The following is a 14,880-nucleotide window of genomic DNA, read 5'->3' as shown; positions in this document are numbered from 1 at the left end:
CTTAGAAACATAAAATGTTTTACCTTCCGTGTGTTTGCGGGTGTCTTTCCTGAAAAAGTTGGAGCTCTGATGTGAATGACTAAAGAGACGTCTTCAGATTTCTGAAGACAAGCCCCAAATTAGGTCTTTGTGGACAGTCGGAGTAAGTTTTAACGAGATAAGAGGCGTGCTTAAGACACCCCCGCCAGACGTCCCCTCTCCCGCTCCCTTCCAGATTTCCTCCCCTTTCCCGCGACCGCACAAGCCGGGGTGCGCAAGGCGCCCGGCTCCCCCCTCCGCCCCCGCGCAGGCGAGCGGACTCGCAGGGGCAGAGTTAGGCAGGGGTTGTCTGGCCCGGCGGGCAGGTCCCCTGCCTGCGGGTCGAGGGCAGGAGGGCCGGGAGGAGGCGGGCAGCCCTCCCCTGCCTCCCTCCCTCCCTCCTCCCGCCCCGTCGCGCCGGAGCCCGGCGGCGCTGCGGGCGGGGGGCGCCGCCTTCCCGGCCGTCCGCCGCCCGGCGAGGAAGCTGCGCGTCCTCCGCGGAGGAGCGCGGAGCGGCGCCGGCCATGGGGCTGCGCGCCGCCGGGCTCATCGGCTGCTGCTGCCTGCTGCCCCTCGTCCTCCCCGCAGCCCCAGGTAAGGCCGGCCGCGGGGAGCGCTGGAGGAGGGCGGCGAGCCGCGGACACGCCGGCGTTGGCCGCGGGCAGCGGCGCAGTGAGGGGAGGCGAGTTGGGAAAGTTTTGGGAGTTCGCCGAGGCAGGGTGGAGAGCGGCGGCGGGAGCCCCCCTGCAGTCCCCTGCGGGCGAAGCCCTCCCCAGCGCTGGCTCCGGCCGGGGGTGCTGGTGGTCTTCGGAAGCTTTTCCTTTGCGTCCGACCGAGGGCATTTCTCCTGGCGTTGGCGTAGGATGTCAGTGGCTAAGGGTGGTATTTCGGAGGAGCATTGCTTGATGCACGCACTTGAAACAAGCAAAAAAATGTGACTGAGACCTCTTCTCCTGAACTTAAGTTATTCATGCACGATTTAATGAAAATGGTGATTTTTATTTTTTCATCCGACGTAGGGTTGAAATGAATTCAACACTACTACGTGTAAGTTGTTTTAAATGGAATTTCTTTTCTGACTGAAGGTACTTTTGTGTTTCGAGTAGTTCTGAAACAATGCATTCGGAACGGCATGTTGTGAAATGACATACATGGATCTGTTCTGAAATTTCCCTTTTAAAGTAGTGTATAATGATATTACGTACACTTTGTGTATGCTAAAGTGACTTTATTCTTTTGCAGTTAATTCTTTATGTCATTTCACTTATCCTATAGGAACACTCTGTAACATGCTCTAGATTAAGTTCATTTAAAATTTTATGTTGCAAAAAAACATGTATTTGAAGAAAAAAAAATCAGAACATTGTGAGGTCTGGGTTCTTTTAAAACATTAGTAATGTGCATAGGACATGATATGATTTTTTTTCTGAATGCTGATTTTTCTGGTTTGATATTTTAAATCTCTTCTTCCAGTCGTGAACTGTAAAACTGGCTGCCACCCCGAGAACGGATTTTGTGAATTTCCCGATGAATGCAGGTAAAAAGATCTGTCAGACAGGGCTATTAGAACAGGAATGTATAGCTTCAATAATTCATAGTCCTGGTAAAATAGACAGAAGCTGAAATGATTTGCCCTCTGAAAATATGGAACTGTAATGAAACAGCACTCTATTAGGATACAGTAACTGGAAGCACAGAGCATAGACATCTAGGTGCCTTTTTAGTCTACTTTTTCCAGTAACAAAAGTCTTTACATTGCTTAGCATTTATTTATTATTTTCTCACAAAACGAAACTGTTTTCTTCACATAAACTGCTTCTAGTATCCCAGAAGCATTGATAGTATCTTTTTGTTCACATGTGCTGCATAGTCCAATTTTGTATCCAAAAGTTTATTTGTTGTGCCTCTAAAAGGAGAACATCCTTGTAATTATGTTTATTAAAAATAAACTATGCCTCTATCTTGTCTTTTATCTCTTTCAGGTGTCAACCCGGTTGGCAGGGTGCTCTTTGTACTCAGTGTGTTCCTTTCCCTGGGTGTTTGCACGGCAGCTGTGCCAAGCCCTGGCAGTGCATCTGTGAGGAGGGATGGGTTGGCAGCCTCTGTGATATAGGTTTGCACATCCTTTCCTACCCCTGAGCAAGTGAGGTGAAACAGCCCCATCTGGTGCTGGAGACATGCAAAAGTCCTTCTGGATAACTCATTTTATTGAATGTTAGTGCCAGTTAATAAGAGGATTCTGGGCAGCAGCACATAAACCTGGACCTCTTATAATAATTTAGGCAGAAGCATGCAGTATCTTTTTTAACTGAGTGTACATGCGAGCGAATCGTAAATTCATCATTCTATTTTAAACATTGATTATCGTGGACAAGGCCAGGAGATAACTGTTTGCTTGTTGTCATATAAGCCTTTTTTTATAAAAATACAAGTCGTCCTGTATATATTAAACCATTTGAAATATTTACCTGACACATTGTATATATGCTGCTTTCTGTTCAGAAAGATGTGTGCATAATACTTCTTGAAAAGGAAAACATTGTGCTTATTTCTTCCTTTACTTAACCCAGTGATGATTCAGTGGAGTAGCATTAATATAACTGAGAAAAAGGTCCGTCTGAACAGGCTGCCACTTCCCTCTCAGATCTGAGGGATAAGCACAGCTCGTGTGTGCACTCTCTCACCCCTTGCCAGTGAGAATGAGCCAGCTTAGCATAAGCAAGCTGAAGAATTGGCCTTTGCTGAGCTCATTTATTTTGGCTGACACAGGCAAATGCTGAGCTAAGGAGATCTGAGGGGTCCAAAACTGCATGAGCATCCAGGAGGATGCGCCTGTTTGGCCCACATTGTTCTAGACAACTCTTCAGTTTGTACCTGAGACAGCCACCTAGATTCTTATTACAGGTAGCGAGGAGGAATGGGTTCCTCTGTTGCCTGTGATCTACAACCACAGGTTTCTAAAAGTAGACAGAATGATGCGCCACTGCCACCTTAGGCGGTTCAGTTCTATTGCTTGTCAATAACTCCAAAGGACCAGGTTTTTAAAGGTACCATCTTCACACCTAAAGATTCCTGTAAGACAATATTACATTTTTGAAGCTGGACATACTTTTAAAAGCCATATGAAGTGCCCAGCTGAATTTCTGGGTGCTTAAATATCTCTGCGGTTCTGAGCCTTACAACCTTTCCCTGTTGCAAATGGTACTCAGGATGCAAAACAATGCTTTGGAAACTGTACCCATATATTTATGGAAGAATATTATATTAACACATTCATTAAGGTAGTTCTATAATACAAAAAAAGGTATCCCTTGCTTAAGTTGAGAAACTATTATTTCTCTCAACACTCAGAGTCACCTCAGAGTCTTCTTTGACAATTTGAATCTCGATTGCCATGAAGAGGTGCCAAGAACATTCATCCAAAAAGAAATAACCATCTTTTGATCTGCAGGGACATGTTATGTTGACAGTCTTTCATCTCAGTGGATTTACCTACTCTAAATGCATTGTTTGGCCACAAGGGATCAAGAGGATGTCCTCCTTTTCTTGGTGCTGGAAGGTTGCTACAAATTGTTATCCTGACCCAATAAAGCACTGAAACCTCAAATGGATTAATTGCTCAGCCACCGATCTCTTCACCCTCTGGCAAAAAGTTGGTGTCAGTTTTCTGTCTATATAAAGTCATTACAGACTGCTATAACTCATTAACAGGTACCACTAAATGAAACTTGATTAGGTTAGGAAAAAGGAAGGCTTCTGAAAGCTCCTGCTCTTTTGGGGATCCCTGGCATACACACATAACTGTTTTTTAAATATGGAAATACAAACTCATCAATTTCTTACCATAAAGTACCAGACTCCTTGCCTCTCTCTTCTAATACTGAATTTTTGTGTCCGAAGAGAGCAGGCCACAGTTGATATTTTTCTCACAGGCGTGAGAAGTGCCATTTTTTAGTTACTGGAGATTTTTTAGCTTCAGATGTATAATCAGATAAGGCATTTTAGGAAGCTACATTTGTATTGTTTCTGTGGAGATTGGTGAAGGATCATGAGCAAAGCAGTTTTGGCATTCTCTTGAAATTCTTCCTTTTTGCTGCTATAGAAAGTATCATGTTTGCCAGGCATAGCCACTGTTTTAATGTTAGCAGCTGTGAGCAAATGCCAACCCACAAGGATGGCAAAACTGGGAATGGAAAACTGGGAGTGTCTGAAGTTCCTCTGGCCATTAATGTAAACACCTGGAATGTTTGTAAAATATAGATGTAGTCTCAGTAGCTTATTTGCTTGCAAAGCATGGGAGGAAGAAGGATGATCTGGAATGGTGGTGTTACCTCTCTTTCTATTTTCTAGAAAAGTCAGTGTACGGTCTCCCTGGCTTGGATCATGGAAGTTCTTTTCTGCAGTAGTTTTAGGTCATCAAGTGGTTTGCTAATGTCTCTGACTGTGTAGCTGTTGTTTTCACTATGGGCAACCTGGTTCTCAGTTCAGGTCAAGAATGACCTTCCCAGTAATTTATAGGTGTGCAGGTGACAGGTCAGGCTTGATCCACTGTAAACATGTAGGCCAGGACCAGTGGTGTCATTTATGGCTATTATTGCATTCACATGGACAGACATGGCACTTAAAGAAATCTATGAGTTGATATTTGTTAACCTCTTTGCAGTGGAGTGCACCAGCCTGCCTAACTGAATGCCGTGGCATCTTCTCATCCTGCGGAAACACAGCCTCGAAATCAGGTGTATGAACACCTGGAACCAGGCTGCACCGCACAGGTTTTCCCTCTGTGGCTGTTTGAAATGCACTGCACAGGAGCAAGTACCACATAAAACACTGAATATAACAAAGGGAAAACCAGTTTAGTCAATTTATTTCCAGGAAAAAATGACAGCTCAGTTGGAGTATCTGATCCACCTTGCTATATCAGATCAGTCATCTCTGTCATCTTGTCATCTCTGGCTGTGCCTGCACAGTCATGTTAGTGTGCCCCTGACCTCCTGCTTGAATCGTAGCCTCAATTTGACTAAAAAGCCAACGTGTGGTGTGAGTTCGGAATATACTGTCAGGCGACTGCTTTTTCAAGGACCCTTTTTGGTAAGCTCTCACCAAAGAGCGTACAGGTGGAGCCTCTGACGGCCGTGGTAGGCATGCATGAGACAGGGTCTACAAATTCTGCTGTGACATAGCCTACTACTGAGTGTGCCTTCCTCATAATAACACGTAGTGACTGCTTCATGTGCTGCAGCATGCCAACTTAGTTTTATGCAAATGTTAATTAATTTATTGGCAATATAGTTGTGGCCATTCGTAATACCTGTGTAAGTGTACCGTCCTGTTTCTGAATTCTCATCTCAGACTCCGTTATCACTTGAAGCAAGTAAATCACTTGGGTTTTGGCCTTTTGACAGGTAAACTAGACAAAATAGAGGAAATGGGCTAATAGGGGTTATTTATGTATTTATATTTGTGCTGGTTAAACCATGGAAATACTTTAGAAGGATATGTTCCGTCAAGCTTTTAAGTTGGGTTTTAAAATTTAATCTTTGACACAAAACTACTGACAGTAATGTATGTGTATATGTATATAAACACACACACATACCTATCCATACATATTTCAGAGAGTTTCCTTGCTCCTGCATCATGCTTTAGTAGCTGCCTTTAAAGCCTGTGAAAATAGGTGGCAAACAACACTGCTCCAAAAAGTATTCAAGGTTATTTTGGTCCTTGTGAGAAATGGAGCTTACACTCAAAGCGCATGCAAAGTGGTTGTCTTGCAATGAGACTAGGCTTAATAGATTAGAAAATAGAGCCTCTTATCCAAGGAAGATTGTATTTGAAAGTTAAGGTTGTTGAAATATTTTGCTATGGTTAAAATTTTGTAGCACCTTATGATATCATCTAACTTCCATGTTATGTTGTGGGGAGTAAAGTATAAATGCCCTTAAATCCCTTTTCATCTTCTTAGAAAGTGTATGTGTGCGCATGAGTGCGCAAGGCATCAGATAACTTGCAGTCAGCACTTCTCTGCAGCTGCTCCATTTGCTGGCTAAAATATGCACTTGTTTGTTTATTTATTTTTAATTATTTTAAAAAATCAGTAATCATTTGAGTGGGAAGTGGCTCAGCAGGGAAATTGTAAAGAAAATGAGATGTGTGACTTTGGGTCCAGACGTCGTACAGCTCTCTCTTCTGGTACAGTTATGTAAGGGTTGGATGCAGCCCAGCCAAAAGATGAAATTTTGAGAGACTTTTGTAACTTGCTGATCTCTGTTATTATTAAATGTTTGTTCATAAGCACATAATGATAGGCTCTTGGGCAGGGAGTGCTGAGAATTCCCTGTTCCTGATTGCTTTATCAGAATTCTGCTCGTGGAGAAGCCAAGGTTATGAAAGGATGACTAGACTACATAGTTCTTTCTCCTAGTATTTTATTGATAATACTGGAACAATTCAAACGTATTTTACAAGTGGGAGCTAGGAAGGGAGAAACAAGCTGAAAATGCTTGCAACAGTTGAACAATCTGAACTCCATTTTAACAGAGGGAGGAATAAATCAGAATTTATGAAATGCAGGATGAAGGACCGTTAAAGCTATATTTTATTTGAAGTATTATATACTATTTACTGACTCTTGTTAGATTAATTGAGCCCTGTATTTTTTTTTTTACACAGATATTCACCCATGTTCAGCAAAGCCCTGTACTAATAACTCAACGTGCATAGAGACTGGTGATGGAGGATATATTTGTCTGTGTGCCCAGGGATTTACAGGAAAAAACTGCCATCTCAAAAAAGGACCCTGCATTATTAATGGGTAAATATTGATTTCTGTAATGAATTTAAAAACCACAGTCCTCATGACTATTATTCAGAATTCTTTGCTAAGTGGAAATATCTCTGTGCTAAGATATATAATGCTTCTGCTAGTTACTTTATCAAACTTTACAAATCTGATCTGTTCATATTGTAAAGATTTACAGGTTATCACCATGAGTTTGTGTGCATAATTTGAATACTAAAAATTATAATCTGCACATTTTTTTGTGGCAAATGTATGCCTTTCCATGATTTTTGTAGACAAACTTCAAGTAACCTCCTGTCCTGTGTTCTCAACCTCTAGTGAGAGGTAATTGTATATACAGTAAAAAGAATAGTAGCCAACACACAAGCTGTCTGCACAAAAACATCTAGCCCACCAGCTTGTCATTTTCTTAACTGACATGTAATGGTATGTCCATAGTTTACTGAAGGAGATAATCTCACTTCCACCAGAACAGGGCACGCAGCATGGGCAACAAACAGGAAGAGCTGGAAGCCATTGTGCAGCAGGAAAACTGTGATATAGTTGCAATCATGGAAGCATGGTGGGATGACTTGCACAACTGCAGTACTGCAACAGATGGCTATAAACTCATCAGAAGGGATAGACAAGGAAGGAGAGGCGGTAGCCCTGTATATTAAGGGGTGTTTTGGTTGTCTTGAGTTTAATGATGGTGATGATAAAGTTGAGTGTTTATGGGTGAGAATCAGGGGGAAGGTCAACAAGGCAAATATCGTTATAGACCAATCAACCAGAATGAAGAGGCAGACAAAATATTCTATAAGCGGCAGGGAGAAGTCTCAACAATTGCTAGCTCTTGTTCTCGTGGGGGACTTCAACTTAGCAGATGTCTGCTGGAAATACAATACAGCAGAGAGGAAACAGTCTAGGAGGTTCCCAGACTGTGTGCAAGGTAACTTCCTGACACAGGTAGTGAGTAAGCCAACTAGGGAACATGCTCCACTGGACCTGTTGTTTGTGAACAGAGAAGGACTTGTGGGTGATGTGATGGTTGGAGGCTGTCTTGGGCATAGCAATCATGATAGAGTGTTTGATTCTTGAAGAAGTAAGGATAGGAGTCAGCAGAACCGCTACCTTGGACTTCGGGAGGGCAGCCTTTGGCCTGCTTAGGAGACTGGTTGACAGAGTCCCTTGGGAGGTAGTCCTGAAGGGCAAAGGAGTCCAGGAAGGCTGGACATTCTTCAAGAAGGAAATCATAAAGACACAGGAGCAGGCCATCTCCACGTGCAGAAAGATGAGCTGGTGGGAAAGAAGACCAGCCTGGCTGAAGAGAGAGCTTTGGCTGGAACTCAGGAAAAAAAGGAGAGTTTATGAACTTTGGGAGAAGGGGCAGGCAACTCAGGAGGACTGCAAGGATGTTGTAAGGCTATGCAGGGAGAAAATTAGAAGGGCCAAAGCCCAACTAGAACTTAACCTGGCTACTGCCATAAAAGACAATAAAAAATGTTTATACAAATACATTCGCAACAGAAGGTGGGCTAAAGAGAATCTCTATCCTTTATTGCATGTGGGGGGAAACAGTGACAAAGGACAGGGAAAAAGATGAGATACGTAATGCCTTCTTTGCCAGAGTCTTTAATAGTAAGACCAGTTGTTGTCCAGGTACCCACCCCCCTGAGCTGGAAGACAGGGACAGAGAGCAGAATGAATCCCCCATAATCCAAGGGGAAATGGCTAGCGACCTGCTACACTACTTAGACACACACAAGTCTATGGGGATGGGTGGGATCCACCCAAGAGTACTGAGGGAGCTGGCAGAAGTGCTCACCAAGTCACTTTCAATCGTTTATCAGCAGTTCTGGCTAACTGGGCAGGTGCCAGTTGACTGGAAGTTAGCAAATGTGACGCCTATCTACAAGAGGGCCAGCAAGAGGATGTGGGGAACTACAGGGCTGTCAGTCTGACCTTGGTGTCAGGCAAAGTTGTGGAGCAGATCATCCTGAGTGCCATCATGTGGCACATACAGGACAACCAGGTGATCAGGCCCAGTTGGCATGGGTTTATGAAAAGCAGGTCCTGCTTGACCAACCTGATCTCCTTCTGTGACAAGGTGACCCGCCTAGTGGATGAGGGAAAGGCTGTGGATGCTGTCTACCTGGACTTTAGTAAAGCCTTTGACAGCATCTCCCACAGCATTCTCCTGGAGAAACTAGCTGCTCATGGCTTGAACAGGCGTACTCAGCACTTGAGTAAAAAACTGTCTGGATGGCCAAGCCCAAAGGGTCCCAAAGGGACTTCAGAGCGCTGGGGCGACTGATCGATGGAGCAGGAGCACAGGTAGTATTTTTGTCAATCCCTTCAGTGGCAGGGGGAAACACTGAAAGGGAGGTGGTGAAGTCAGCATCCCTGGAGGTATTTAAAAGACATGTAGATGTGATGCTTAAGGACATGGTTTCGTGATGGACTTGGCAGTGCTAGGTTAGCAGTTGGACTTGATGATCTTAAAGGTCTTTTCCAACCTAAACAATTCTATGATTCTATGATTCTAGGGCATGCGAAACCATTGCTCTCCATTCTCTAAGAGAGTGGGACATTAGGAACAGCATTGCCAGCAGGTGGAAGGAGGTGATCCTCCCCTCTGCTCAGTCCTGGTGAGACACATCTGGAGTGCTGGGTCCAGTTCTGGGCTCCCTAGTACAAAAAGGACATGGACATACTGGAGTGAGTCTGGTGAAGGGCCATGAAGATGATTAAGGGATGGGAACATCTCTCCTGTAAGGAGAGCCTGAGAGAAGAGCAGGCTTTTGGGGAACTTATCCATATGTATAGATACCTGATGAGGAGAATCAAAGCAGATGGAACCAGACTTTTCTTAGAGTTTGTTGTGAATGACTGGTTTAGGCTGCTTAAAGAATCACCACCAAAGGTATCTGAAGGCAAACGATTTTAATATGAATCTGCAAAAAGTGCATCTTAACAGATTTCAATGGCAAGGTCCATTCTATTACTTATAGAAAATCATATGCCTGGAAATCAAATCAGAACTGGGTTGTAATTTTGTGTATGGATCAGGGAAAATGATTTACACAGGGTCAGGAAAATCAAATCAGGATCGAGTTGGTGTGATTTAGATATGGATTAGGGAAAGAAGATGAGGGAGATCCTCCTGTTGAGTCAGAGGTCCAGAGTGGATCCTCTTGCTTTCTGAACTCCCACTTAAAGGAATCTAGTGGCGGCTGAATCCACTCCTAGTCCCAGACTTGGTCAATGGTTTAGGACTAAAGGAATTAAGTGCAGGGATCTTGGTGTGATGATTTAAATATGATTTTTGTGTTTTGTGTAACTTTAGAATAGCAGCAATCTAACGTGCAATAGCAGTAATGTAAAGTTCACTAACTCTATTAAGGTAAATCACAACGTTAGAAAATTTTCTAATAAAGCTTAGTAACACAACAACTTAGTTAAAAACTTAATGAGATTCCCTAATTACACACACACAGAGAGAAATGAATATAGACGTAGAGACATATAAAGAGATATGTAAGGATATATACAAAGGTATACCTGCTAAAAATTCCCCTTGAGTCCAGTGAAGTACATCGAATGCCTTTGCATTTCTCACTGGCTGAGGGTTGAGCCTCAAGGAGTGGGGGTGGGTTTCAGCCCAGGTCTTGTTGTTGATCTTCGGCGATGGTCTTCCAAACTTTGCAAACTTGATAGTTCATGAGCTCTGAGAGGTGTCCCACTCAGGGGGAGATGCTGGTCACAGCCCACTGCGGTCCAGGAGAGCTCAAAGGGTCTCACTGAGAACGGCTGTTTATAGGGTCAGGAGATGATTGACTTTAGGCACCAGTAAATTTCCATCCTTGCCACAATCATTTGCCGGTAATTGCTAGAATTCTCGGAATTCCAGCAGCTCTGGTACCATCTGTCCAGGTCACAATTAGACAAAATACATTCCGGGGCTATCAGAGGAACATTAGTTACTCCCACAGCTGATAGTCCTGAGACGGTCAGTACCGTTCTGTACTTTAGCTACGCTGGAGTGCTTGGCACGGTGAAGGGGCTCTTAACCGCCAAACTCTCTGCTCCAAGGCCAAGGCTTACAAAGAGCTCCAGGTGCAAGGAGAGGGGAAGAAATGCACCACCACAATCCACCCCATGACTAAAGTCAATCCATCTCTTTCTCACAGAGTGGCAGTCTTGTCGCCTCTTGCCTCTGTGCCTATAAACAGAGCAACATCATATTCCAATTGTAATTTGAGGGAAATTGTTGTGTTAGGTGTAAAACAACATTATATACATGAGGGGATTCTTGTAATAGCATCATCTAATGTGTCAAATGCCAAGTTTTGATGTGTAGAACAATGTTTGACAATGAACATAGTATAACAAGAGTCAATAGAATTATGATGGGGTGTAGCATCCGGTTCAGGATTTCAGTTGTTGTTGGAGACCATCCAAATAAACTGTCCCACTAGTGATGTTCCCCATCTTTCTTTACTCTTTCCAAGACACAGTGTATCTCCTCCGCATTGTGATGAACGGTGATTAGAGTTTTGTGTCCATTGTTTCGGACGTGTTCTAGCGATTGATGTAGGTCATAGTGTTGTAACAGCCTTCTCACCAATGTGAGATTCTTTCTAGTGGTGGTAGACAGTAAATCTTGATGCAATGTGTAGTTAAATTGTAACGGTTGATAAGAGGTAACAGGAGCTGAAAATTAAAATTGCATCCCATAGTTCTGGTAAAGTTACAAACACAAATGTTTGAATAGCTACTTGTCTTTACAGTGGTGCCATCTGCAAATACAGAATCACAAAGGGTTCTTATACAAACACATCCATTTCTAATATATACTAGCACAGTTTAAGGGGTTTCATTGGGGTGTACTTCAAAATTACAAACATTTTGCTCAGTATCAAGACAAATGTCTTGAGCCTTGATAGTACTGCTTTCACAGATAAATCCCCATTGTTCCCGTACAACACGTGCACCAACATCAACAAGTCTGCCATTTGTTTCCATTTTGTCAAGCCTTTATTCTATGTCCTCACAGAGTATGGTTCCATGGTAATTTAATCCTGCACAATGATTGGATATATGGTGTATACCGAGACATTGCGGATTGTCAAAACAAAAGCTGTGGCTTTGCTGTTGGTGGACTTATAGGTGAAATACATTAGATGCCACGAGGATTGGAATTCCTTTTCAAATTTGATTGCATTATCCCAGATTATCTTTTGAATTTCAATGGGTAAGGTTCCTCCTTCTCCTTCTCTAATAATAGGTACTACTACAGACTGTATCCGTACATCCATTGTGCTTGGATACACTTCAAGGCAAGAGAGGTATTACCTTGGGTTGCTCCAAGGGCATTTATAATTAATTGATGGTCATTTTCTTCTATTCATTCCCAATGAGGTAGAATGTTTGATAAGGGCCATTGACCTGGTCCCAATGCCAATAAAGGCAATTTCTGTGGGTGTTCTAATTTACTTAGGTTGTAAGTAGCAGCAGTTAATTTATTAATTAGGACTTTCAGTGCCTATGCTATTCAGTACTCCCAGTTCTATTCCTAAGATACCAGTCACATCTTTCCTTGATCATTTTGAAGAGGTGGAGGTTCGTCCATGCAACCATGCTAACCATCCTGTATAAGATATATTCAGGAATGTTGAGCAGGTAGGTTTAGTTCACAGAATCACAGACTCATTAAGGTTGGAAAAGACCTTCAAGATCATCAAGTCCAACCATCAACTCAACAACACCATGCCCACTAAACCATGTTCTGAAGTGTCACATCTACACATTTTTTGAACACTTCCAGTGATGGTGACTCCACCACCTCCCTGGGCAGCCTATTCCAATGTTTGATCACCCTTTTAGTAAAGAAATTTTTCCTAATACTGAGTCTAAACTTCCCCTGACACAACTGGAGGCCATTTCCTCTCGTCCTATGGCTAGTTACCTGGGAGAAAAGACCAACACCACGTCACCGCAACCCCCTTTCAGGTAGCTGTGTAGAGCAATAAGGTCTCCCCTCAGCCTCCTCTTTTCCAGACTGAACAACCCCAGTTCCCTCAGCCGCTCCTTGTAAGACTTGTGCTGCAGACCCCTCACCAGCTTCGTTGCCCTTCTTTGGACACGCGCCAGCACCTCAATGTCTTTCTTGTAGTGAGGGGCCCAAAACTGAACACAGTATTCAAGGTGCGGCCTCACCAGTGCTGAGTACAGTGGGACAATCTCTTCCCTACTCCTACTGGCCACACTATTGCTGATACAGGCCAGGATGCTGTTGGCCTTCTTGGCCACCTGGGCACACTGCTGGCTCATGTTCAGCCTGCTGTCAACCAGCACCCCCAGGTCCTTTTCTGACAGGCAGCTTTCCAACCACTCTTCCCAAGCCTGTAGAGTTGCATGGGGTTGTTGTGATCCAAGTGCAGGACCCAGCACTGAGTCTTGTTGAACCTCATACAACTGGCCTTGTCCCATCAATCCAGCCTGGCCAGATCCCTCTGTAGAGCCTTCCTGCCCTTGAGCAGATCGACACTCCTGCCCAACTTGGTGTCATCTGCAAAATTGCTAAGGGTGCACTTGATTCCCTCATCCAGATCGTTGATAAAAGTATTAAACAGAACTGGCCCCAATACTGAGCTCTGGGGAACACCACTTGTGACTGGCCACCAGCTGGATTTAGCTCCATTCACCACAACTCTCTGAGCTCGGCCATCCAGGCAGTTCTTTACCCAGCGAAGAGTGCACCTGTCTAAGCCATGAGCCACCAGTTTCTCCTGGAGAACGCTGTGGGAGACGCTGTCAAAGGCTTTACTAAAGTCCAGGTAGACAATGTCCACAACCTTTCCCTCATCCACTAGGCGGGTCACCTGGTCATAGAAGGAGATCAGATTGGTCAAGCAGGACCTGCCTTTCATGAACCCATGCTGACTGGGCCTGATCCCTTGGGTGTCCTGCAGATGCCCTGTGAGCACCCTCAAAATGAACGTCTCCATAATCTTCCCCAGTACCAAGGTCAGGCTGACAGGCCTGTAGTTCCCTAGATCCTTCTGCTGGCCCATTGTGTAAATGGGTGTCACATTGGCAAGCCTCCAGTCGTCTGGGACCTCCCCTGTTAACCAGGACTGCTGATAAATGATGGAGAGTGGCTTGGCAAGCTCCTCTGCCAGCTCCCTCAGTACTCTTGGGTGGATCCCATCAGGCCACATAGACTTGTGGGTATCCAGGTGGTTTAACATGTCCTTAACTGTTTCCTCCTGGATTATGGCGGGTTATTGTGCTCTCCATCCCTGTCTTCCAGCTCAGGGGGCTGAATACCCTGCGGATATCTGGGTAAAGACGGCATGAAGTACCTCAGCCTTTTCCTCATCCTTGGTGACCATGTGTCCCTCCCCTTCCCATCCACTAAGGGATGGAGATTCTCCTTGGCTCTCTTTTTGTGGTTAATATATTTGTAAAAACATTTTTTGTTACCTTTTACGACCATGGCCAGATTGAGTTCTAGTTGGGCTTTTGCCTTTCTAATTTTGTCTCTGCTTGACCTAATGAGATCCTTGTACTCTTCTTGAGTTGCCTGCCCCTTCTTCCAAAGGTGATAAACTCTCCTTTTATTCCTGAGTCCCAGCAAAAGCTCCCTGTTCAGCCAGGCAGGTCACCTTCCCCATCAGCTTGTCTTGCAGCACATGGGGACTGCCTGCTCCTGCGCCTTTAAGATTTCCTCCTTAAAGACTGTCCAGCCTTTCTGGACCCTTTTGCCCTTCAGGACTGCCTCCCAAGGGACTCTCTCAGACAGCGAGCTGAACAGGCCGAAGTCTGTGGGAGAAAGATGGACTTCACAACTCTATGAGAGTTATACTCCGAAGCTGTTTATTTGTCTTATCTGACTCCAATATATATCATAATTTTTCGTCACCGCATACACACTCACGATTGGTTACAGCTTGTTACACACATTATTGCAGTTGGCTATGTACAAAATGTCACGCGCTGTCCACGCGCCTCTCACACAGTCAGGATTCGCCGCCTGCAGGTGTCCATGCGCTCCTTTGCTTCCTCTTAGTTGT

At 44.2% G+C, this 14,880-nt stretch overlaps 1 protein-coding gene across 1 annotated transcript in view; it reads left to right on the top strand.

The window, feature by feature from the left end:
- The first annotated feature begins 249 nt into the window (after positions 1 to 249).
- The window catches only part of DLK1 (delta like non-canonical Notch ligand 1), a 33,850-nt gene continuing 19,219 nt past the window's right edge, over positions 250 to 14,880 (top strand). Inside the window, exons 1-4 of the mRNA XM_082000026.1 lie at positions 250 to 612; positions 1,492 to 1,555; positions 2,001 to 2,131; positions 6,691 to 6,832. Of these exons, the coding sequence (XP_081856152.1) occupies positions 543 to 612; positions 1,492 to 1,555; positions 2,001 to 2,131; positions 6,691 to 6,832 (407 nt within the window). The 5' untranslated portion in view covers positions 250 to 542. The remainder of the gene's footprint in view (positions 613 to 1,491; positions 1,556 to 2,000; positions 2,132 to 6,690; positions 6,833 to 14,880) is intronic.

Source organism: Phaethon aethereus (assembly GCF_964289735.1).
Source record: "Phaethon aethereus genome assembly, chromosome: 5".
Lineage (NCBI taxonomy): Eukaryota > Metazoa > Chordata > Aves > Phaethontiformes > Phaethontidae > Phaethon > Phaethon aethereus.
The sequence above is the reverse complement of the archived record's forward strand: the minus strand, read 5'-3'. Positions and strand labels throughout refer to the sequence as shown.